The 25,447-nt window shown below is 43.3% G+C and overlaps 1 protein-coding gene across 1 annotated transcript in view; it reads left to right on the forward strand.

Moving 5' to 3' along the window:
- Positions 1-25,447, forward strand: part of GABRA5 (gamma-aminobutyric acid type A receptor subunit alpha5) — a 98,756-nt gene that overhangs the window by 19,772 nt on the left and 53,537 nt on the right. Inside the window, exons 3-5 of the mRNA XM_081949521.1 lie at positions 68-189; positions 14,035-14,102; positions 14,201-14,421. Coding sequence (XP_081805647.1) covers positions 68-189; positions 14,035-14,102; positions 14,201-14,421 — 411 coding nt within the window. The remainder of the gene's footprint in view (positions 1-67; positions 190-14,034; positions 14,103-14,200; positions 14,422-25,447) is intronic.

Here is a 25,447-nt window from a genome sequence, read left to right on the forward strand (position 1 = left end):
ATATAAGGCAACCTCTAGCCAAGGTTGATTGTATTTACGTTCTTCCTATGCTCTCCTTTTTAAACAGCTTCTCACAGATGCCAACAGCTTCAGGGAAACACGACACCAATGATAACATTACCATATTCACTCGGATCCTTGATGGCCTATTGGATGGATATGATAACAGACTTCGCCCAGGTCTGGGAGGTATGATAAATAATACAATAATTTTTTATTTTCTTTTTTAATTTATTTATGTCTCATCTTTATTATTTTTACAGATAACGTAAGGCAGCAATGATATCCTTTCTCCTCCTATTTCACCACCACAACACCACTGCGACTTGACTTAGGCTGGGAGAGCTGGCTTTCATGATTAAGATGGGAGCAAAACAAATGGACGTTGTGCTTTCTAGCTTGATGTCTTAACCACTAGTTCAAATTGGCTCTCAATACACCATACTAAAATGCAACATGTAATAATAAAGAAAACACTAATTTGGTTGTGACACATATTTATTTTACCCAACAGCAACCTTCCTGCTGTATATTCTGACCTAGGCTTCCCCCAAAAAGCACAAAGCAGATTCCTGGTCCTGGCAAAACCCCTTTTATTAAACAAATGTGAATTCCTCCCATTCACATTCAGCAAAGGCCTGGTAAACAGTCTTTCAAAGGTGAATTTATGACCACAGACCTTATCTAGCTTGGAAAGCTGCCATGTAAATATTTTTCAAATGCAGTGCTGTGCAAGGAAAGACTTGGCACAGAGTTTCTGAGATTCATGGACAGATCTTCACACTCCTGAATTGAATGAACAAACGAATGAATTGTTTCATGCAAAAGTCCACTCCCTTTTGCTCCTCTTTTATTTCCTATGGAAGGGGCCATTCTCCTAGGCGCTGCTTGGAGTATCCAAGCACGGGTTAACATCAGCTTGCTGCCCAAGGACTGAGTTCGAATTCTTGTAGCTCCGCCTCTTGCTCCCCTCAGAGGCTCAGTTTTAAAAACTCAGTCGCCCTACAGGACGCAATTTGGGGAGATCCAGTCCTTGAGCAGCAGACTGGACCCTCTGGTTAGTGTAGTTTGCTCCCTTTAAGTAAAAATTTTAAGTTTAGTTAGCTCCTAGATAGAGGTTTGTTATTTTTTTAGTATTTTCTTGCATTTTCTTGTATTTTCGACTGTTTGCCGTTTGAATTTTGCACGCGAGCCAGGCTGCCTGGAGCGCGACTCGCTTCTCGCAGCGACGAGAGCGATCGCACCGGAGGGGGTTCGTTTGGCGGCTGCCAACGAACAACTGGGGAACAGGTAGGAGGCTAGGACCCCAAAGGACAGCATTAGGCTGTAGCCTTTTCCCCCGGTGCCGCTCCAGGCGCGAAAACGCGAACGGTGGCCATTTTTATTTAAAAATTTTGGCGCACTTTTTTCTGCCGGGGCTTTTAGCCTCATCGCGTTGCCTGCGCTCTCTGCAGATCGCTGCAGTAGGGGTTGAAGAGGACCATCGCAGGGTCTCCTGACTGGGTCTCTTCCCTCCAGACCTACAAAGCGGCCGCAGGGGTTCTTTTGGTCATCTAGACCATTCACCCTTGCCTTCTTCAGCGCGGATCTGCTGGCTTCCAGCCTCATCTCAGCCGGAGCCATTTTCCAGCCACCACTTGCCTGCAGCACGAGGTTCCCAGCGATGCAAGCCTCAGATCCTCCAGCACCTCAGCCATCGGGAAGGATTCCCAACGCTATGGAGAAGCAAGTGGATCAGCAGGCTGGCCCACCAGCAGCTAAACGCAGCAGGACCAACCCTGCTGCTAAAGGTGAAGGGGTGGGATGCCCAGCTAAGGGGAAGGCTCCTAAAGCCAAGCAGCCTTCTAAGGCTGAGGAGAGACTAGCTGCTAGGAGGCAGAGGGCCCTGGAAAAACAGTTCCAGAAGGCCCTATCTACCCAGCAGGCCCTTCCCCCAGCTCCTACTCCTGGGGAGGAAGGGGTTCCTGTTCCATCTACCTCCAGGCAAGGGATTCCTCCCTCCCTTCCAGGGGAAAGGGAGGAATTTGATTTTTCCCCTAATCCTTCCAGGGCCTCTATGGGTTCCCCAGGCCATTCCCTGGCAGCAGATTCCCTTGATGAGGCAGACTCCCTGGCAGAGGAGGGCTCCTTCATCTATTCAGTAACTGGGCCAAATACCCCTCAGGCCCACGATCTTCCTTTGCCCAAAAGCATGCAGGAGGTGGTGGCAGAGGCCATCTCTCGGGGTATCACTGATGGGATGATGCAGCTGGCATCTAAGCTTCCCTTGGCCTCTGCTAATCCCAGTAAGGGAAAACCGGCTAGGGCACAGGGACCTCCAGCTAGGGAGGCCTCACCTGCCCCCTCGGGCATCAGTGAGGTTTCTGATTCAGAGGAGGTGGAGCGTGATGCTCCAGACCTCTCTGAGGATGAAAATCCCACACCAGAACCCCCTCCCTCTCTGGGTCTTTTCAACTTTTCCATGTTTCGGGCTATCCTGACTAAGGCCCGGGCTGCAGGACCCCAGATGGGCCTGCCAGCCCCTAGGCCCAAACCTGCCTCGGATCAGGCATCCATGGAGACCATCGGTCCCCAGGACCCAGGGGCAGGGCTTTTCAACGAGGTTTCTCCCCCCCTAGACTTGGTTCCAGCCCCTCAGCTGTTCTCGACATTATCCAACGCCAATGGACCCAGCCTGGTTCCTTGGCAAACCCCAGTGGGAACGACAAGAGGTTATATACCATGGAAGAGCCTCTGGAGGAGCTCCTAAAGCTTCCCCAGGTTGATGACCCCATTATGTCCCTTAACCTCCAATTCGGCTCTACCTGCTGAATTACTGGAGGGGCTCAAGGCAGAGGACAAAAGGGCTGAATCGTCTTCTATCAAGACGCATATGGCCACTGCTTGGGCCATGAGAGCATCTTCTGCCTCTTCCTACTTTGGAAGGGCAGCTCTCTTCTGGCTCCGCAAACTATTGTCCGGCCTACCGGCTGGGGACACTAAAATGAGACAGAACGTGAATAAGATCATAGCAGCCATAGAATACTCTGCTGATGCCTCACTTAGTGCCACCAAGTTTTCCTCCAGGGCATTAGCCGCCAATGTGACCTCACGTCGTCTACTGTGGCTCCGCCACTGGCAGGCAGATGTCAAGGCAAAGTGGAAGCTGGCTTCCGTCCCCTTTAAGGGTGGGAAACTTTTTGGGGAGGCCTTGGATTCCTTTCTGATTGAATCCAAGGATAAACGCAAGGTACTCCCAGCCATGACCAAGAAACCTGAACGCAAGGGCCAGCCCTTTCGTAGGGGTTCCTTTCGGAGTTCCGAGCCTTCCACCTCTTCAGGTGGTTCCGGCCGTCCCTTTTCCCAGTCACAGGAACGTTCCCAGGGCAGACCTTTCTACAGGGATAGAAATAGACAACAGGGCTACCGTAAACCTTCCCGAGGGGGGTTCTCCAACCGCCCCTTCCGGAAATCCAAGTGACAGTCACAGGGACCCTCCCATAGGCGGCCGTCTCCAACTCTATGCCGCCCAGTGGGAGGAAACCACGACGGACGTGTGGATCCTCAACACGATCCGTCACGGCCTGACCCTGGACTTCCTTTCCCCCCCTCCAAGATCCCGGGTTCGCTGCCCCACTCCCAGGTCACCTCACAAGCTCCAACTAATGAGGGCGGAGATAGACCTTAGAGATAGCGGCCATAGAAAGGGTACCCGAGGGTCAGGAGGGCACAGGCTTCTATTCCATCCTGTTCCTAGTCCCCAAGCCATCGGGAGGGGTGCGGGCAATATTGGACCTCAAGCGACTCAACAAGCATCTAGAATACAAACGATTCAAGATGCAGTCCCTGCAGACCATCCTGGGTTGCATCAGACAGGGAGACCTCTTGACTTCGATAGACCTGAAGGAGGCGTACCTGCACGTTCCGATTCACCCGGCGCATCGCAGGTTCCTGAGGTTCCAGTTTGCCAACCAGCATTTTCAGTACAGAGCCCTTCCCTTCGGACTCTCGTCAGCCCCACGCACTTTCACCAAACTGCTGGCCGCCATCGCAGCTCACCTACGCTCAATTCCAGTGAGGCTGGAGTGTTACCTGGACGACATCTTGATCCACTCGTCATCCAAGGATCAGGCGCAGCAAGACCTCAACACCACCATTCAGGTCTTGCAACAGCACGGCTTCTCGGTCAACCTGGCCAAGAGCCATCTCAACCCGACCCACAGGATCCAGCATCTCGGCACCATCATCAACTCGGAGTCCTGCAAGGTCTTCCTCACACAAGAGAGAGTGGACAGCATCAGATCCCTCGTGCAGAAGATCCGGTCCACCAGGTCAGGAACGGTAGTTTCCCTCTCTCAACTGCTAGGGAAGCTGGTGTCCTGCATTTCGGTGGTCCCGTGGGCACGCCTCCACGCGAGGAACCTCCAGTGGTTCCTGCTGCCCCTCCAGAGACGCATGGCCAGCAACTCCAAGAGGGTGATACATCTCCCTCCCAAGGTAATTCGTTCCCTCCGGTGGTGGCAGTCGGATGCTCTCCTGAAGGGCTCCTACTTCAAGGAGCCAGAGCGCCTGGTCATCACGACAGATGCCAGCCTCTTCGGGTGGGGGGCACACCTTCAGAACCAGGTGATCCAGGGCAGATGGTCACCAGCGGAGCTCGCCCACAATATAAACTGGCTAGAGCTCCGGGCTGCCAGACTGGCCCTGCGGCATTTCCTCCAGCTGGTCAGGGACAAGGATGTGCTGGTCCTGACCGACAACATCGCCACGAAAGCGTACATCAATCATCAGGGCGGCACACGATCCCTTGCTCTGATGACGGAGGCGGAATCCCTGGGTCGGTGGGCGGAACGACACCTCAGGTCTCTGCGGGCGGACCACATCTCGGGGGAGGACAACGTGACGGCAGACTGGCTCAGCAGATCCACCATCCAGAACGCGGAGTGGCGCCTTCACCCAGAGCTGTTTCATCAGCTGTCTCTGCGATTCGGCCTTCCAGTCGTCGACCTCTTCGCCTCTCCGGCCAACGCCCAGCTACCCAGGTACTTCACGAGGTTCCAGTGCCCAGGGGCGGAAGGCACGGACGCTCTTCGCTCTCCCTGGCCTCCGGGCCTGCTGTACGCCTTCCCGCCCCTGCCGCTAATTCCACAGGTCATCGGGAAGATCCTGACAGAGGGAGCGGAGATACTGCTGGTGGCTCCTCACTGGCCGAGGAGATCCTGGTTCGCCGACCTGGTCAGTCTCTCAGTGTCTCGTCCCTGGCGCATTCCTCAGGACCGCATATCCCTCAGCCAAGGGGCCATCCATCACCCGGAACCCCAGTGGCTGAAACTTGCCGTGTGGCACTTGAAGGGGCGATCCTGAGACTCAGCGCATATTCGGATAAGGTGAGCCGCACCATCCAGGCATCCAAACGTCCATCAACGGTCAGAATTTATGAAGCTACCTGGTCGGCCTTCTCTCGCTGGTGCCTTCAACACCAGATCTCTGCCACTTCTGCCACCGTTCCCCAAGTTCTGGACTTTTTGCAGGACGGTCTTGACAGGGGTCTGGCACCCAACACTCTCAAACGCCAGACTGCCGCCTTGGCCTCCATCCTGTCTACTGAGTCGCACCTGTCCCTCAGCAAACACCTGCAGGTACGCAACTTCCTCAAAGGAGCCACCAATCTGGCTCCTCCTACCATTCACAGGTATCCTACCTGGGACTTGTCCGTGGTGCTACGTTCTCTGTCCGGGCCACCATTTGAACCTCTTCGGACAGTTGGACTACGTCACCTGTCCCTCAAGACGACATTCCTCATTGCCATCACTTCGGCACACCGGATCTCTGAACTGGCGGCTTTGTCAGTCAGAGAGGACCTTTGCGTCATCCACTCCGACAGAGTGATATTACGTCTGGACCCGGCATTCGTACCAAAAATCAACAGCGTTTTCCACCGCTCACAGGAAGTGATCCTCCCGGACTTTTGTCCGCATCTCAAGCACTCCAGGGAACGTGAGTGGCATAAGCTGGACGTCCGCCGTGCCCTGCGGATCTACATGAAAAGAACAGCTCCTTTCCGCAAGTCGGAGGCCCTCTTTGTGTCATTTCAACCTGCCTCCATGGGCAAGAAGGTCACCTCCGCTACAGTAGGGCGCTGGATAAGGGCGTGTATCCAGCTGGCCTACGAACATCAGGGCAGGCCGGCGCCTCCTCGTATCACTGCACACTCGACAAGAAGTGCTGCTACATCGGCTGCATGGGCCACCCAAGCATCCATTGAGGACATCTGCCGGGCTGCTACGTGGTCAGGCCCGTCACCATTTGTCAAACACTATAGACTGGACACCTTTGCCTCGGCTGAGGCAGCCTTCGGGAGAAGAATTCTGCAGAGGGTTGTGGCTAGTCCCGCGCCCGTGAACAGTTCTTCCCTCCCTGGGGGATCATAGCTTTGGCATGTCCCGTGCTTAGACACTCCAAGCAGCGCCTAGGAGAATGACCGTTGGCTTACCTGAATGGTCTTTCTCTAGGCGCTGCGGGAGTGTCCAACCCCACCCTATCAGGGGTCGCGGGGTAGTTTTTTTCATTGGATTGGACTATTGCATTGACAGTTCCTTTGGACACTCCTTCGTTTTTTAAAACTGAGCCTCTGAGGGGAGCAAGAGGCGGAGCTACAAGAATTCGAACTCAGTCCTTGGGCAGCAAGCTGATGTTAACCCGTGCTTGGACACTCCCGCAGCGCCTAGAGAAAGACCATTCAGGTAAGCCAACAGTCATTCACCGTCCACCTGTGGCTTTACTTCCAAGTTGACCCTGATTTCTGAGCTGTTCTTTTCTTTTGGCAGCTCTGTGCATGCGCACACTGGGAATAGGCTCCAGCTATTCCTCTGCCTCCCTGCTATCTAGCTCCGAAGGCATCTGATAACTGTCAGATGGCCCTGGCCCCATCTCTGGCTCCGATGCAGAGCCCTTGTCCGAGCCTTCCCCAACCTCCAGGACTGGTCCATGTCCCTCCCCAACCTCCTCACTGTCTGAATCTGCTGCCAGCTTCACTGGCTGCTGGCGGGCCACAACACTGTTTTTTCTTGCAATAAGTTCAATGTTTCCTCCCCAAGACACCATTTCAGAAATGCTTTTGTTTGCTTTGTGCCCTTGGTTGGTTCATTTTATCATTCGAGGTATGTTTTTGTTGTTATGTTTTAATGTAGATATTATAACCATTCATCGTCCTTTGAATGAAGGAGAGTATACCAATGTTTTAAACATATATTGTAGGGAGCAACATGGCAAGACAAGGAATTAGTCAAAATATGTGCTGAGAAAAACTTCCCAAAGCGTGGTTTCCTTTCTTTTATTTATTTTTTATCTTAAAGATTGTTTTATGTCTTCCAGTCAGAATTCATGCTTGTCATCTTGAGAACAATCACTGAGAAATGCCCAGTCGCTGCTTTCATCTTTCATGGGGACAGAGAGGAGAAAGATTGTATTTAAAAGCAAGCTGTAGGGTCTGTGCTGCCATATGAAAATCACCTGCAGTCGCATTTAATATGAGGGCAATGGGAATGTAGTAACTTGTAAGAAATGCCCCCATTTTGGAAATTTTGGAATAAAGAGGTCATAAACCTCTTTCGGGGGGGACGCAGTGGCTCAGTGGCTAAGATGCTGTTTTTAAGATGCGTTTTGCATATCAATGTGGGTACCGAAAACACACTATGGTAAGAAAGCAACCCACTAATACTGTATAACTTTTCAAATTGACTTTAAAACAATATTCAGAGATTGATGAGACACGTCCCTCCTTTCTCCCCTCTTCCTCCTTCTTCCCCTCCCTCCCTCTCCCTCTGTGTGTGTGCATTACACACATGTATATTTGAATGTATATTTGATGCGGTGGGTCAGTGGCTAAGATGCTGAGCTTGTCAATCAGAAAGGTCGGCAGTTTGGCAGTTCGAATCCCTAGCACCATGTAATGGAGTGAGCTCCCGTTACTTGTCCCAGTTTCTGCCAATCTAGCAGTTTGAAAGCACATAAAAATGTAAGTAGAAAAATAGGAACCATCTTCGGACATCACTGACTCTTCGACTTTGAAACAGAGATGAGCACTGCCCCCTAGAGTTGGGAATGACTAGCACATATGTGCGAGGGGAACGTTTACCTTTACCTTTGTAAACCCCTTTCAGCATGTCCCCAGCATGGTCCCCTTTCTGCCTTTCCTGCTGTAAGAGAACAATCTGTTTTGTGGAAATGGAAGGATCTCTTCTAAGAAGATCCCTTTTTCTCTCCACTCCTACTTGTTTGCATGCTCTGTGCACAGGATGGCCTCCCGAGATTAATGCCAACATTTTATAAAAACAGAGATAAAGGTCTATGAAGTTAACTAATTAAATTGATTTTCCTCTCATACTTAAATGCCACTAAATTTCTAGTAAACGAGTTTCTACAAATGACCAAATATTTTAGACTTCAGTAAATAAATCAATGGCTCCTTTAATGAGTAAATCAAGAAAACCAGTTTGGTGTAGTGGTTAAAACTAGTCCTGTTTTAGGCATGAAACCAGCTAGATGACTTTGGATAATCATCCCCTCTCAGCCCTAAGGAGAAGGCAATGGCAAGCACTTTTGAGAAGCCTTGCCAATTTCAAACACTCAAAAGGAATAAAAAACTGACTTGAAGATGCATACCCACAGAGAGAGAGAATGAAATAAATTTATGCGCAAAACATGTCAGAAAACTAGGCAGAAATCAGTATTCTATTTTCTAGACTAATAAGACTAAACCTCTTGATACATGAAATAAATCATGTGCAGATGTGATTTGAAGGAGACCACCACTTCAGAAAAGAGGAAAATGTAATATAACCCAAATATAGGCTTTATTTACTGAACCTGATTCTCTCTCTTCTGTAGGTCTTTGTTTTGCTTTGCTTTTTAAAAAGAACCTCACCAGTGTGGATGTGTGAATTTCCTTATTCTGTTTTGTATATGTGTGATTTTCTTCAAAATCTCTCTCCCAACCTTCACACATTTATACTAAAGTAAGGCAAAACTAGAAAGTCAGTTGCATGATTTTGGAGGAAACAACATCATGGGTATCATGTGACTCTTGAGTTTCTTTTATATTTTACTGGCAACAGCACGGGAGGAACACTTTATTTTATTACTTGCAGAAAGAGATTTGAGGAAAAAAATACTTATAGAAATAGGTAGAAAAAGACTTCCACAAATCTGACACAAATCTCAACCAGTCCCCTAACTGGACTCCAGTTATGGATTCTAAATTAACAGGCCTTATAAGACAGCTGAAACCTGGCATTGTCCAAGGTAATTACTTCAGGAGTAATAAAAGTTTATGCAATAATTTGGAATGGTGAAGCCTTGTACTTGCTTTTCTCTTGATCCCTGTCTATCACTGTGGGCAAACACCAAAGCTTTATAGTGACATCTATCTGTAAAATGATGGTCAGCAGTTGCCTATTAACCATCATCCTTTTAAACAGAATAATTAAGTTCTCTGCTACATAATAAATCGCCTGATTAAGTCAGTCTAAACTAAAGTGTGTTTTGGCAGAGGAACAAACATGTTTTAGAGCTGGACATTCAATATCCTTGACCATGCCCTCATACAACAACATCTGGCTGAAAAATATTAATCAAAGCCAGGCTTTGCATTATATAATCACATTTATTCATCATGTTTAGGGCTGCACTTCATCTTACTTCCAGGATAAGGTTGTGGCATAAACTCATAAATCCATAGGCAGCGGCTACTAATGCTAATGCATAAACCTGATGAGAATTCTAGAATAAAAGATCTGTTGCTGTATGCAAGGTCATTGCACTAAAGAGATTCCAATGTGGGAAGGAGAGGGATGGGGATATATTTTCCCTCCAGTTGTTTAATTTGTATATTAACCTTCTTGTGTCCAAAATAACTAATTTAGAGCATCCACAAAATGAGGCAATAGACATTTCGCAAGTATATTATATGTAGACAGTGCAGTGTTTATATATCAAGCCATCTATTGGGTTTAATTAAAGCTAGTGGTCTAGTCGATATCCCCTTGAGGTTGTACTTGAGACCAGCTCCTCTAAAACCAAGATCTTAATTTTTGAAAAGCAACCTGAAGTACAGGCCCAGTGGTTAAAATATCAGCTTCTACACCAGGTATTTTTCTCTCTCCAAATAATAGCAGCATTAAAACTTTATTTGGTCAAATGCAGCTACTGTGGCCTTAAATGTTCCTCAAGAAGTATTAAAGAGAGAGGCAGGCTTGATCAAAATTGAGGCAGCTGAATGGATTGGCATTGATGTATATTGCTTGAATTTAATGCTCTTTTCAGGAGGTCTGGCTTCTCTGCTTAATGGGGCAATTGTGAATCCGTAGGAAACAAGACAATTCTGCAAAAAACGGCAGTGTCTTCTTACATTGCATTTTTATAAGAATACAAATGTTCCCATTATAACTATTTCACCTTATAACTATACTATTCATCTTATAACTATGCTATTTTAAAAGTATCCATGCAGTTCTGTTTGTTCTATGTTTGCTTCTATTATAAAACCAACGGCAGTTTCTATGAACGTGTCCAAATTTTATTATCTTGTTTATAAAACAGGCATGTTTTGATTGCACGTACAATCCTGCCATAAACTATGTTGTTTTATTTTGTTTCCTCTGCTGTCAATTTGCTGAATTGCAGTCATTGGTCATGAGATTGCAGTCATTGGTCACTTATCTATCATGACAGGTGTGCTTTTGTCATGGCTTGTAGCAGATTCCTTTGAAAATGTACATTTAAAATTATAGTTTTCTTCAGAATCAAGTCTGTTTCTAACCCAGAAATAAAAATATTAGGACTTTTCCTGGGGAAAAAATAGAACACGTCAGTCTGTTTCTAGTTAACATTATTATGTATGTGTGCCTTTCAGTCATTATTTGACTCCTGGTGACTGCCTGGACAGGTCCCTGAAGTTTTCTAAGCAAGATTTCGGAAATGGTTTGCCATTGCCTGCTTCTTCCTAGGGCTGAGAGTTTGTGATTGGTCCAAGGTTAATCAACTGGCTTCATGGCTAAGGCAAAATGAGAACTCACCATCTCCTGGTTTCTAGCTTGAATCCTTAACCATTGCAATAAACTGGCTCCTAATCAATTAATTAAAATATTTTAAATTAACATTAGGACTCTTCAAAATTGAAAAATGATATGTCAATTAAGTATAATATATGATAGTGACAACATGATATCAGGTAGTTTTTTTAAAAAAACCGTGGGAAAATACTATAAATCTCTCAACATTAAGAATAATATAAATATGTTCAAAGTTTCAAAAGATTTTCTTTCATCCTATGAAAATTATGGGGTAAAATATGGAAGTATATTTGGGCATTTGCCAGGAATCAAAAACTGAATTGACAGTAGAAAATCAATCAGTCAAGTCTCCTAAGTCATATTTGAATATGTTTTTTCTTAAATGGGGGGGGCATTTGGGGGTGGAAAGGGACCCAAAAATGTCAAGATGGCAATCGCACAGTTGAAGCTCTGCTGCCCTTTTTCAATGCATACTTATTATTGAAGTGTATTTGTATCCCATGCATACTGCACTTCAAAAGGAGTGTGGCCATGGATACCTATTTGTGTCAAATATCTTGACTATTTTTGATCTCCACTCTGCAGAAATCCTATTAATCAGCTCATGTTACCAAGCTGATGTTTTCTGAAAGAAGAATAAAGGCGGTTGACTTTAAGTTGTGCTGAAAAATAAGTCTACTTGATTCGTTAAACGATCAGCATTGGTTCTTGCCAAAACAATATATGCTATGGCAAATGCAGCTACCTTGTGCAGTTACAGATATTGCGCATTCATAGCTTGAAGGCCAAGCTAAGTCTTGTAACAGATGTAAGCTACGGTATATTACTTATCCCCAGTGATTTGTTATGAAGTTGGGACATCTTCCCCTGGGAATGTTCCCTTAGTTTTATTTTTCTTTGTATGCTTATATGTATTATTATATAATGGTTTATGGTTTATGGTTTATTTGGATTTATATGCCGCCCTTCTCCAAAAGGACTCAGGGCGGCGTACAACATTAAAAAACACACATCCCAAAAGTTAAAAAAAGATTAAATCCATATCCAAAAAAATAAACCGAATTAAAAAAACAACAACAATACATTTAAAATAAGTTAAAATTAACAGGCCAGGCCGGCTTGTTGGAAAAGCCAACTTTTTAGGGCACATCGGAAGGACCGGAGGTCGGGGATTATGCAAAGCTCTGGGGGCAGCTCATTCCAGAGGGAAGGCGCTCCCACAGAGAAGGCTCTCCCCCTGGGGGTCACCAGCCGACACTGCCTGGCCGACGGCACCCTGAGGAGGCCAACTCTGTGGGATCGTACTGGACGGTGGGAGGCTACTGGTGGCAGTAGGTGGTCTTGCAGGTACCCTGGGCCTAAGCCATGGAGTGCTTTAAAGGTCATAATTAATACCTTGAATCGCACCCGGAAAACAACCGGTAACCAGTGCAGGCTGCCTAAAAGGGGTGTAACATGGGAGCACCTAGGTACCCCCATGACAACCCGCGCGGCCGCATTCTGGACCAGCTGAAGCGTCCGGGTGCTCTTCAAGGGCAGCCCCATGTAGAGAGCATTGCAGTAGTCCAGGCGAGAAAGGACGAGGGCATGAGTGACTGTGCACAGAGCATCCCGATCCAGGAAGGGGCGCAACTGGCGTACCAGGCGAACCTGGTAAAAGGCCCCCCCTGGTCATGGCCGTCAGGTGTTCTTCTAAACTAAGCCGCATATCCAGGAGGACTCCCAGATTGCGAGCCTTCTCTGAGGGGGCTAAAATGTCTCCTATCATCAAAGATGGAACAAGATGTACAAATCGGGATGACGGAAACCACAGCCACTCAGTCTTGGAGGGATTGAGCTTGAGCCTGTTCTTCCCCATCCAGATCCGCACAACCTCCAGGCATCGGGACATCACGTCGAGGGCATCGTTTGGGTGGTTTGGGGTAGAGATGAAAAGTTGGGTATCATCAGCATATTGATGATGCCGTACCCCAAAACCACGGATGATCTCGCCCAGCGGTTTCATGTATATGTTGAACAGGAGGGGTGAGAGAACCGACCCCTGGGGCACCCCACAAGTGACGCTCCTGGGGGTCGATCTCTGCCCTCCAATGACACATGTATCCAGGAGCTGTGATAGTGCAGTGGTTAAAACACAGTATTGCAGGCTCTGCCCATAGCCAGGAGTTCGATCCTGACCAGCTCAAGTTTGACTCGGCTTTCCATCCTTCCAAGGTCTGTAAAATGAGGAGTCAGATTGTTAGAGGAAATATGCTGATTCTGTAAACCACTCACAGATTGCTATAAAGCACTATGGAACAGGATATAACCTTAATTGCTATTGTTATGTAACGTTGTATGTGGAATCACAACAGGCAGCATATTGCCCTGTTAATTGAAACTTAATTTAGACACTTAGAAGTAACTTTTGCTTGGATCCAAACTTGCACCTACTTTATATACATATTTCTACTTATGGTCAGAACTTTCCCTTGGGTTCATCTACTGCAATATATGTAGCACTGACAAAGATTTTGTGGTATATTTTATATAGAAGTGATGAGTGATTATTGTATTTCTCAGAACTAAGATTGGCAACGTTTTCCAGCTTTTTTGGCCAATATAGCTACCAGAATTAAAGTTGCTAAAATCTCTTGGTGTTTTGAGTGAGATTGTTGAAATACCGATTTCTTACATGAGATTGAGATGTTGGCGTTTTCACTTGGTATTTATTTTAAATGTTTTAAGTTATTTGGGGGAGATTAGTGATGCATTTTAGAGCTGTAGCAGGCATATTGCCATTTTTTGGCCCAGGGTTTGATTTTGCACCTTAATGGTTTGATCTGGAAGTCAGGGGGATGAAAGCTCTTTCCTATTTGAGTCCCAGGGAATACTCTTTATTGCTGCATAAGTTCTGTTATCAAGAACAAACGTAATACAGTTCTCTCACTCACCCGCTAACACAGCAGCTGTTGATTTACTGCATGCTTTTTTTCCCCAATAGAGAGAATAACGGAGGTGAAAACAGACATCTATGTCACCAGTTTCGGTCCAGTTTCTGACACTGAAATGGTAGGTTGGACTGCACAGATTCTAAGCTTCTCCTGTTATTGTTGCTTGGATAATTTAAGAAGTGGATCCTTGTGTAATTCTCTCTATTTTTATACCAGGAATATACTATTGATGTTTTTTTCCGACAAAGCTGGAAAGATGAAAGGCTTCGATTTAAAGGCCCAATGCAACGTCTCCCTCTTAACAATCTCCTGGCCAGTAAGATTTGGACCCCAGATACCTTTTTCCACAATGGCAAAAAATCCATCGCTCATAACATGACCACTCCCAATAAGCTGCTGCGTCTTGAGGATGATGGAACCTTGCTGTACACAATGAGGTGAGCCTTATGACAGCTGACATGCTTTGAATCTCATTCTACATTCTTCATAAAAGCAGGAAAAACCCTCACACCTACACAGGAGAATGCCCAAAATCAGTGGAAATCACCATTGCACTTTTCGGTTAGCAACTAATGTACAATGTTGAACAAAACTGTTTTTAACGAAATCCTTTCCTTTCCCCACAATATTCACCATGGATTTACAGCCTATAGTAGAGAGTTTAATTTGCCCTTGCTTTTGTACATTTTTGTTAGTTGAAATGACCAAAGTTTAGGATGATTCAAATAACTTTAATTAAATTTAATCAATTGGAACACAAGAAGTTGAAGACGTGGATGAATAGGTGTTTGAGCAGATATATTTTTCAGATCATCATGGTTCTGGATTTTAAATATTAAATATTAACAACTGTCAAAAGTTCTATTATTTAATAGTAAAAGGTAAAGGTTTAACTGTCAGTCATGTCCAACTGTAGGACATAATGCTCATCTCTATTTCTTGGCCGATGGAGCCAATGTTGTCCGAAGACAATTTCCATGGTCATTTGGCCAGCATGGCTATATGCCAAAGGCTCACAGAACACTGTTACCTTCCCACTGAAGTGGTACCTATTAATCTACACGCATTTGCATACTTTCGAACTGCTTGGTGGGCAGGAGCTGGGACAAGTAACAGGAACTCACCCCTTTGCATGGCTTCAGGTCTTGAACCTGTGCATAATAGTAAATTAATACTATTAGTAAAAATAAGTGAACCTGGAAAAAAATAAAATGAAAAAGTAGGTACAGAAAAGAAAGGGAAAAAGGGAGAAAAATTAGACAAATGGAAAAGAAAGAAAACATACAAATAAAGTTAAAAAAAGAAAATATATAAAAAAGGACTTCCCATCTTTATGGGCTATATTTATATTTAGTAAAATATTACATTCTTCTAAAATACAATCTTCCCATATCTCATCTCCTATCTATAAAATCCTTAAAGCCTCATCATTTCTAAACCAATGTCAGCAAAAGCCCATCACTTCAGTTCCCTCTAGTGTCCAATTTTTAAACTCTTACCGGATTATTTTTTAAAAACTAAATAAAAACAATAGCATTTTTCCATTTGAAGGATTCTTTCTAATTAATTCCAAAATTTTATTACAAATTTACTTGTACTCTTACTCCATTTATAGCTTTCTAAAATCAAAGTTTTAATTACTATTTCTCCCATGAATTAATTTTTTAAAAGTTCTTAAACATGTAGTTAAAACTTCTTTTGCCATAGATTGAAGGAAACTTACCCAGTGCTGTAAAACTTTCCCCTTTGGAAGAATCTTAATCAAACATTTTAAAATTTATATTCTCAGTTTCTTGCAATGTATCCACCTATTTCCTATGCTTAGAATTAGGACTAGTCTGACTATATTGGTCAGTGGTGAGTTGCAAATACTTTTACTACTGTAATACTCTGCACATTTCTACTGCATGCGCAGAAGTGTCCGTGCGGGTGGGCGGGGGATTCCCAGCACCGCTACTACCAGGAGCAACCCACCACTGACATTGGTGTTTTTAACCTTATTTGACTTGTTGGGGAACAGTAGGTGTTGTAGTCCACACATCTTAAAGTTTCCAAGGTTGGTGATAGTGGGCAGCCTTGTCTCGTACCTCTTTTAATTTCGATTGGATCCGTCAGTTCTCCATTTATCATTATCTTGGCTGTTTGCTTGTGGTAAATCGTTTGTATAGCTTGAATAAAGTTCTTACCAAAGTTCATTTGTTCCATTTGTTGTGTCATAAACATCCAGTTCACATTATCAAAGGCTTTCTGCGCATCCAGAAACATCAAGGCCACTTGCTTCCCAGAGTGGACCTGATAATATTCCAAGGTATCCAGAATTGTCCTTATATTGTCTCTAATTTGCCTCTTTGGTAAAAAACCATTTTGGTCCGGATGGATGAACCCATTTAAGTATTTTTTCAGTCTCTCCGCCAATATGGAAGCAAATAGCTTATAGTCTGAGTTCAACAAGGAAATAGGTCTATAGTTCTTAATTTGCGTATGGTCTGCCTCCTCTTTGGGTAGCAGTGTAATATATGCCTCCAACCATGAATTAGGTATTTTGCTTTCAATCATTACTTCATTCATGACTTCTAGTAAAGGAACGGCCAAGGATTTTTCTAGTGCTCTATAGAATTCCACAGGAAGGCCATCCGGTCCCGGGGCCTTCCCATTATTTTGTCTTTTAAGGGCCTCAGTTAGTTCCATCATTGTTATTTTATCTTCAAGTATAGTTCTAGTTTCATTTGGTATTTGGGGGAGTTTGGCATTTTGTAAATATTGTTTCACTTCTTCCTCTTTTATGTTCTCTTGTTCATACAACTTGGCATAGTAATCTTGTATAATTTTCTTTTTTTCCATATTTCCATAGTGCAATTGTCCTTGTTCGTCTCTTAGTTGTAATATTTTCTTAATCTCTCTTTCTTTTCTCAGTTTATATGCCAGCCATCTGCCTGGTTTATTTGCATTTTCAAAATAGTTCTGTTTAGCGCCTCTGATTTTTTGAGCCAAGTCCTCCTTTTCCAGTAGGTCCAGTTTGTGTTTTATTGTGTCCATCTTTATTTTAATCTCTTTCTTTTGTGGAAATTTCTGTAGTTCTTTTTCCAGTGTGCTGTAATCTTTTTCTAGATCCTTAGACACTTGTCTTTTCTTTAAGTTTCTCTTTCTTGCATAGTCTATTATCAAACCTCTAGAAAAGGCCTTCATTGTATCCCAGAGGTTCTGTAAGGACGTGTCCTCTTTTTTGTTTTCTTTAAAGAAGAAAGTCAATTCCTTTTCCATTTTCTTTACAAATTCTTTCTCTTTCAATATCCTGTTATTTAGTGTCCATCTAGATCTTATTCTTTGTTGTCTCCAACCTATTGCCATTGGATTGTGATCCGCCCAGGTGTTTGACTCAATCTCCACATCTAGTGCACTGCTGGATATGCCCGTTGAGGCCCAAATCATGTCAATTCTAGAGAGTGATGAGTGTCTATTTGAATAGAAGGTGTATTGTTTTTTAGTGGGATTCCTTTCTCTCCAAACATCTTTTAGGTTTATTTCATCCATCATCCTGAAGAAGGACTTTGGGAGTGTTTTTCTATTTACTTTTGTTGTTTTGTGGGTTTTATAGTCCAAGTTCTGGTCTACAATACCATTGAAGTCTCCCATCATGCAAATGTCAACATAGTCTAGATCAGAAATTTTCTTGTGGATTTTTTTATAAAAGTCATCTTGTTTTTCATTAGGTGCGTAAATTCCAATTAGCAGTATTTTCCTAGCATTGTCCATTATCTCCACCATTAAGATTCTTCCATCTTCGTCTGTATAGATTTGTTTCGCAGGGATTTTATCTTTAATGTAAAAAGTCACACCTCTTTGTTTACAATCCGCTAACGAAGTAAAAATTTTCCCCAGCTTTGGTTGTACTAATAGATGACTGTTTCTTTGCTGGGTATGTACTTCTTGTAGGCAAATTATGTCTAATTTCAATTTTCCTAATTTGCGAAATATTTTGTTTCGTTTATATGGTGAATTAAGTCCATTTATATTAATTGAGAGTAATTTTATTCCTTCCATCCTTATGTTTTATATATAGGGTTTATAGCTCTAATTGATCTTGGTTCCCGTTGTGCTCTGATCTCTACACCCCCAACAGCACCTTCTTCAATGTCAATTCCACCTACAGCACCCTCTGTCCTCTCAGTTTCGATTATGGGTAAATCCAGCAGTTGCACTGGTAGCTCTTCATTTCCAGGCTTCTCTGCCTTTCCTCTCAAATGTTCTGTGTAGAAAGCTTCTGCCTTCTCAATTGTATCAATTCTGTATCTCTGTCCTTTCCATACAAACATGAGGCCTTCCGGAATCAACCATCTATAGTTAACTCCTGTTTTAAGTAAAACTGTAGTCAAAAATTGGTATTTTCTTCTTTTCTCTCTCACCCTTCTTGGTATTTGCTTTAGAATTGCAATCTCCTTGCCTTTGTATTCCAGTTTTTTATCTCTTGTATTTTGCAGGATTTGTAGTTTTAGTGCTTTTTTCGTAAATCTTACATGGACCTCCCTTGGGAGGGAGTTCCTCGTTGCATATCTTGTATTAACTCGAAATGTCTCATCTATCCCGTCCATTATCTTCTCCTCAGGTATCCCTGATACTTCTATGAGAATTTCAGATATTAGGTGTTGAAGTCCACACATCTTAAAGTTTCCAAGGTTGAGAAACATGTTCTAGACCAGTGTTTCTCAACTGTGGCAACTTGAAGATGTCTGGACTTCAACTCCCAGAATTCCCCAGCCAGCGAAGTCCGGACATCTTCAAGTTGCCAAGGTTGAGAAACACTGTTCTAGACGGTTTACATTAATGCAGTATTTGACTTGCTTGACTTTTCAAAAGAAAAAAAAGGAACCAAATTTCTGCTTGATATTATGGGCTTTCAACCTAGTAGTTTGCTCTATTAAGCTTTAGAAGAGCCACCTTCGAACTGAGGTTCAGCATACCTTCTATCTCTACCGGCGATTTCCTCTTTTTAAAATAGGTAGTCTGAACAGTTATTCCAGATAATTATTTAACCAACATGTCTGATGTACTGGAAACACTTGTTAGCAAGATGTAATACTTTGCCTTCCTTCCTTCCTTCCTTCCTTCCTTCCTTCCTTCCTTCCTTCCTTCCTTCCTTCCTTCTTTCCTTCCTTCTTTCCTTCCTTCCTTCCTTCCTTCCTTCCTTCCTTCCTTCTTTCTTTCCTTCTTTCCTTCCTTCCTTCCTTCCTTCCTTCCTTCCCTCCTTCCTTCCTCCCTCCCTCCCTCCCTCCCTCTTTCTTCCTTCCTTCCTTCCTTCCTTCCTTCCTTCCTTCCTTCCTTCCTTTCTTTTATGTACCACAATTAGAGGTCTCACAGAGCAATTCTCTGTTAGCAGAAGTGAGATGCACTGCACGGCCTTCCGGTACTGCTTAAATGGGAAATATTGAGTTTGTTAGTTCTGATTGTCCTGCCCATTTTATACAGCTTGGCAATGAGTCTTAATTATCCTCCTGCTGTTAAACTGTTGGCTGGGCCCATTGTGGAGAAAATTTGTCTCCTATTAGCCCTTGTGTCTGCAGAAATATCTAGAAAGATAGTTAAGTTTTAGGCTGTTGATATTGCCATCAAGTGGGCAACCGTTATCCCTTCCCAGCTATTAAATATTGAACAGCCTCAAATGCTAATTTATTTTATATTATGCCTTGCATCATCATGTTTTCTTAGATCCTTTTTGGATTTTTAAATTCTATTTCTAAGTATGTTCTCAGGTTTTTTTTATTGTTGTTACTCTTTGTGTTCTTATTTTTTGGATTAAGTATCCTTTTGACCATTGATCTATGATCGTTAATAAAGCTGAACTTTTTTTAAAAAGTTGATGAAATGGTTTGGATTTTGGCCATTAACAGTAAGAGAGCCAACTGCCTGAACACACTAACCAGGTGGCTAGCAAAAAAGAAGAAGAAGAGGCAAATTGGCTCAGTGATCCAATTTCCTTTGGCACCTGGAGCCATTAGTTTAAACGTTCACGATATAACATATGTCCCACTGTCCACTTCCACTACTATGTCATTACGTATGCTACAGATAATCCTTGACTTACAACCACAATTGAGTCCAAAATTAAATGTTGGTAAGTGAGACAGTCGTTAAGGGAGTTTTGCCCCATTTCACGAGTTTCCTTGCCATAGGAAGGGATTGTTAAGCGCCAATTGTTAAGTGAATCACTGCAATTATTAAGTTAGTAACATGGTTGTTGAGTAAATCTGGCTTCCTCATTGACTTTGTATCTCAGAGGTTGAAAAATCACACTGGGAGACTGCAACTACCATAAATACGAGTCAGTTGTCATCTGAATTTTGATCATGTGACCATGGGGATGCTGTAATGGTTGTCAGTGTGAAAAATGGTCATAAGTCCCTTTTTATTGCCATTGTAACTTTGAACTAAAGCAGTGTTTCTCAAATAGTGGGGCGCGTCCCCCAGGGGGGGCGCGAGGCTCCGTAAAGGGGGGCTCGTTTGCCCGTCAGGATCGCTGAGCCCACCCGCGTCTCTCTTCCCTCAGCCGCCCCTTCTCTTTCTCCTTCTTCCAACCGGCCCTCACAGTCGCGACTCAAGCCTATCCATCTCGGGCAGCCACAACAAGGCGACTGCTCCTCCCGCGGCCAGCGGCGGCGCCCATTTATCAGGCCTCCGACCCGGAACCTTTATCGGCCGCTGGAGCCGTACAGGAACCGGATCTAGTGCCGGCTAAATGGGTGGGGAGTGAGGCGGGGCCCCGGCGGAGAGAAGCGAAACCCGGGCTTCAAGGATGCGTCTCTGTCTGGAGAGTTTCCAAGGCTCCGTGGTAAGGAAAGGCGAGAGTTTCCAAAGCTTAGAGCGCGGGGGGGTGCGCGAAAATACTATTTACAGTCGCGCGGGGCGCGCGAAATGTTTTCTTCTTCCTAGGGGGGGCATGACAGAAAATAATTGAGAAGCACTGAACTAAAGGAACTGTTGTAAGTCGAGGATTATCTGTATTACACCACTGGAAGCTTTTCCACACTCTGTAAATTAGAGCCTCAGTTTGCAAATGTGATGCCTTCTGTACCAATCCTGCTTACTTCTTGCCCTGGTAGATTCTATTATGCATTTTACACTCAAGAGAGACTTTTCATTTGCTTTTGTTTCTTGAATGTAGATAGGAAAATCAAACTTAAGATGTTGAATAATTCACCATCCCCACAGTCCTTCACATCCAAGGTGTGAGCAATAAATCACAAGAATTAAATCCACAAGAAAGCATCATTGTTGAAAGGACAGTCCAACATATGACGTAGCGCATAAAAAGCGAGCTTTGGTGAACAAAATTATTGCTACAGTGAACTTCAATTCTGAGATTGTAAATACTGGTTTTCTTTATGGGGAAATATTTCTGTGGATTATTGTACAAACCTAATTACCGTAATTGCATAAATGACCTAGTACTTATATAGAATAAAAATGATAAGCTAAATCATTCTGTAAGTAATGATTAAGATGGTTTCTTTGCTCTTGCCAGAAGGGAATCTTGTCTAAATTTGAAAAAAAGCAATTTTCACAAGGGGTAAAATCCATATCTGAGCAGTGTAGGATAATGAATTGTATAGATTTGTATATGGGGGGGGGGGGAGTCATGTCTTGCTTGCGTGAAACTTTTTCACCAATTATGTAGACTTGCATAATATATAAAATGAATGCACTATTCATTCTTTCCTATAGATTAAAATACTATATGCCCAGATAATTTTAAAATCTGTTTTTCATCTGTGTTTAATGATTGTACGTATGCATGTATATGGGATTGTTTTGTTGCATTAGATTTTAAAAAACTAGATATTATAAATTCCTCAGATTTCTTAAAGGCAAAAGTTTCTCTCTCTCTCTCTCTCCCTCTCTCTCTCTCTCTCTCTCTCTCTCTCTCTCTCTCCCTCCCTCCCTCCCTCCCTCCCTCCTTCCCCCCTCCCTCCCCCCTCTCTGTTTCTGCCAGACTGTCTGTTTCTCTCTCTGTCTCTCTCTGTCTCTCTATGTCTCTTTCTTTGTCTCTATCTATCTATCTATCTATCTATCTATCTATCTATCTATCTATCTACCTACCTACCTACCTACCTACCTACCTACCTACCTACCTACCTACCTACGTCTAAAATGCAGTTTTTGAATTTATAATCTATAAACAACAGGTACCTCCAACTTACCCCAGAATTACATTATGAAAATCAATTTTTATCAGTGTGTTTACTCCATTCCTGTTTTCAATTTAATGCTCGAAGGATCTGCATTCTTTTTCTGCAGATTCTCCTTTCAGTACCTAAACGTTAAAAAGAAGCCAGCTTTTTGGCTCTCTCGATAAGGCAAATGACTGTCTTATTGACACAATATGTTGAAATCTTTATGGGATAAAAACTTTAAAAGCATGCTAAAAAATATCTTGCACGTCCTAAATTTAATAAGGAGGTGTTCAACAATGTGGAGAATAAGGAAAACATTTACAAAATGCTGAAGAAACAGAATATTTTTTTATAGTTGTGAGCTTTTACAAAATTGAATAAAATTATCTTATCCTTATTTTTCCATATATAGAAGCATAGTGCACCTGTATCATTAACCTTGATATTGCAAGTAATTATGTAACACCATATCATGTACTAGTGTGACAGGTTCAATTTATTTGTTAAAAATAATATGCAGTACCTGGAACTTCCACTTAGTGGCATTATATCCTCATCTATAGTTACAATAACGTAACTGAAGAACTGTGCTTATTAATAGAGAAAAATATTTAACACTTCCTTTGCTTTGATCATGAATATAAATCCATACCGTGAATCCGGTGGCCTTTGATTTCATGTCCCATAATATACTTAATAAAAAGGGCATTATAATTGCATTAAGTATTAAAATTAATTAGTATAAAATGAAAGAGTTCTTTTTGATTACCCCTGTAGAAGAGGCTAGGTTATTCTCTCTTAAAAAGAAAAAAAAACTTCCCTTAATTTTAAATCTGGCAGATTCCTGCACGGAGAAGCTAGTGTACCAGATGTTGTGTAATGTCTGCACAGCTGTGTGTAATGTCATCTAAGGTATAAAAGTAAGCTACGCCTGAAAAAAATCTTAACACCTTCTACAAAAGCCTGTTTATTTAATTAGCAGGATTTTGTTTTGCTTTAACTTTAATATTAGTCTTTTGACTGTACCTGATATAATTACTGAGAAAGATAACAAGAAAGCTCAAGATACAATAAAAAGGTGTGACGTAAGGAAGTAATGTTAACCTATATTATATCCCAGATCCATCTTGCAGATGATGGTTAGACTTTAGAAGAAGGCAAATTTTATCATACCAGAAATTGTAAGACATGATAGAAGAAAGTTGTTGATCTCTTTTGATAAAGGATTTGTATTTTGGAGATTATTTACTTTCATGGAATGCTATGTAAAAATACAGTACAGCAGTGTTTATATGCCCCAAGTATAAAGCTTTCAATGACAAAAAGCCCAAAGACTAAATACCTGGTTGCCAATTTTCTTGTAATCCAGTACTTTTGTCCCAATGACAGAAATAGTATTGTGTCTGTCCCTTTGGCATATGCAGAGTCACAACACCCACACAAATGCGTCATGCCTGCACACAACTTTTGTCATATGCCCCTCTGATCTCTCTCATAGATACCTCTTAGGAAACTCACCCCACACACACACAGAGTCTCTCTTTCTCTCTCTCACATACACACACACACACACACACACACACACACACACACACACACAGACACACGTATCTTTTCATAAATCACGTCCACTGTCAGCCATAACTTCTCTGCAAAATTACCTTACAATCACCACACATTTTTAGTTGGAAATTAATTTTCTTGGAATACCCGTAAACATTTTAAAGTGGTTTGAAGCTTTCAGTACTTCGGTTTAATTTCTAAGGATAGAAAAAACCCAGGGCAGATGAAACTTTGAACATTAATTTCAAAATGCTCTTGAAGCTACAAAGTCCTATCAAGGGGAAGAAGCTGAAATCAATAAGCTGCCTTTGATCTCATTACAGTGAGCAGAAAAAAATGAAAATAATGTCCTTCATCACTCACAGTGGGAGAACCAGAACTGGAATACTTTTAGTTTTAGCTGGTGATTTTGTCTTAGGAACAGAAAGGCTTTAGATTTTTGAAGTACTAGCTGCTGAGATGTCCTTCTTCAGTTTCCTTTGACGCTATAATTCTGTCCTTCCAGCAGAACCAGAAAGAATGCTCATATTGTACAGTTACACCTCTTCCAAGAGGATGATAGGTAGGTAGGTAGGTAGGTAGGTAGGTAGGTAGGTAGGTAGGTAGATGATAGATAGATAGATAGATAGATAGATAGATAGATAGATGATAGATAGATAGATGATATATTGATAGATAAATAGCCAGATGATAGATAGATAGATAGATAGATAGATAGATAGATAGATAGATAGATAGATGATAGATAGATAGATAGATAGATAGATGATAGATAGATAGATGATAGATAGATAGATAGATGACAAACAGACAGACAGACAAACAGACAGACAGATAGACAGATATATTTATTTATTTATTTTATTGAACTTATTAGTCGCCCCCTCTCCCCACAGGGACTCGGGGCGACGTACAGAGCAATAATCAAGATAGCACCATAAAATCGTGCAGAGGAGGTAAAAATAAGTCCATAAATAAGCATACTTACAAAGTTTAAAACCCCAAAAATATTAAAAACAAAATTTCCCATTGTAAAATGACCTGGGGTGGCAAGATAGTAACGTTATGCCAGGCCGGCTTGACAAAACAGGTAGGTCTTCAGCTTCATACGGAAGGAGCGAAGATCGGTTGTTGTCCGGATGTCTGGGGGGAGGTCATTCCAAAGGGTAGGGCCCACCACAGAGAAGGCCCTACTCCTGGGCACCGTCCCCAGGCACTCTCTAGAGGACGGCACCCGGAGTAGCCCCTCCCTGTGTGAGCGAGTGGGTCGCAGGGATGTATGGGGCAGGACGCGATCCCGCAGGTAACTAGGCCCTGTGCCATGGAGCGCTTTGAAGATGGTAACCAGTACCTTAAAGCGCACCCGGTAGGCCACAGGAAGCCAGTGCAGCTCGCGCAGGATAGGTGTTATATGGGAGAATCTCGATCTCCCCATAATAACCCGCGCGGCTGCATTCTGGACCAACTGCAGTCTCCGGGTGCACCTCAAGGGGAGCCCCATGTAGACAGCGTTACAGTAGTCCAGGCGGGACGTCACCAGCGCGTGAGTGACTGTGCGCAAGGCCTCCCGGTCCAAAAGGGGCCGCAACTGGCGCACGAGGCGAACCTGGTGGAACGCCCCCCTTGCCACGGCTGCCACGTGATCTTCTAAGGTCAGCCGATCGTCAAGGAGGACGCCCAAGTTGCGCGCCCCTTCCACCGGGGCTAATTGCTCATCCCCGATGGTCAGCGATGG

This window comes from Natrix helvetica, assembly GCF_964273705.1.
Source record: "Natrix helvetica genome assembly, chromosome: 3".
NCBI classification, from domain to species: Eukaryota; Metazoa; Chordata; class Lepidosauria; order Squamata; family Natricidae; genus Natrix; species Natrix helvetica.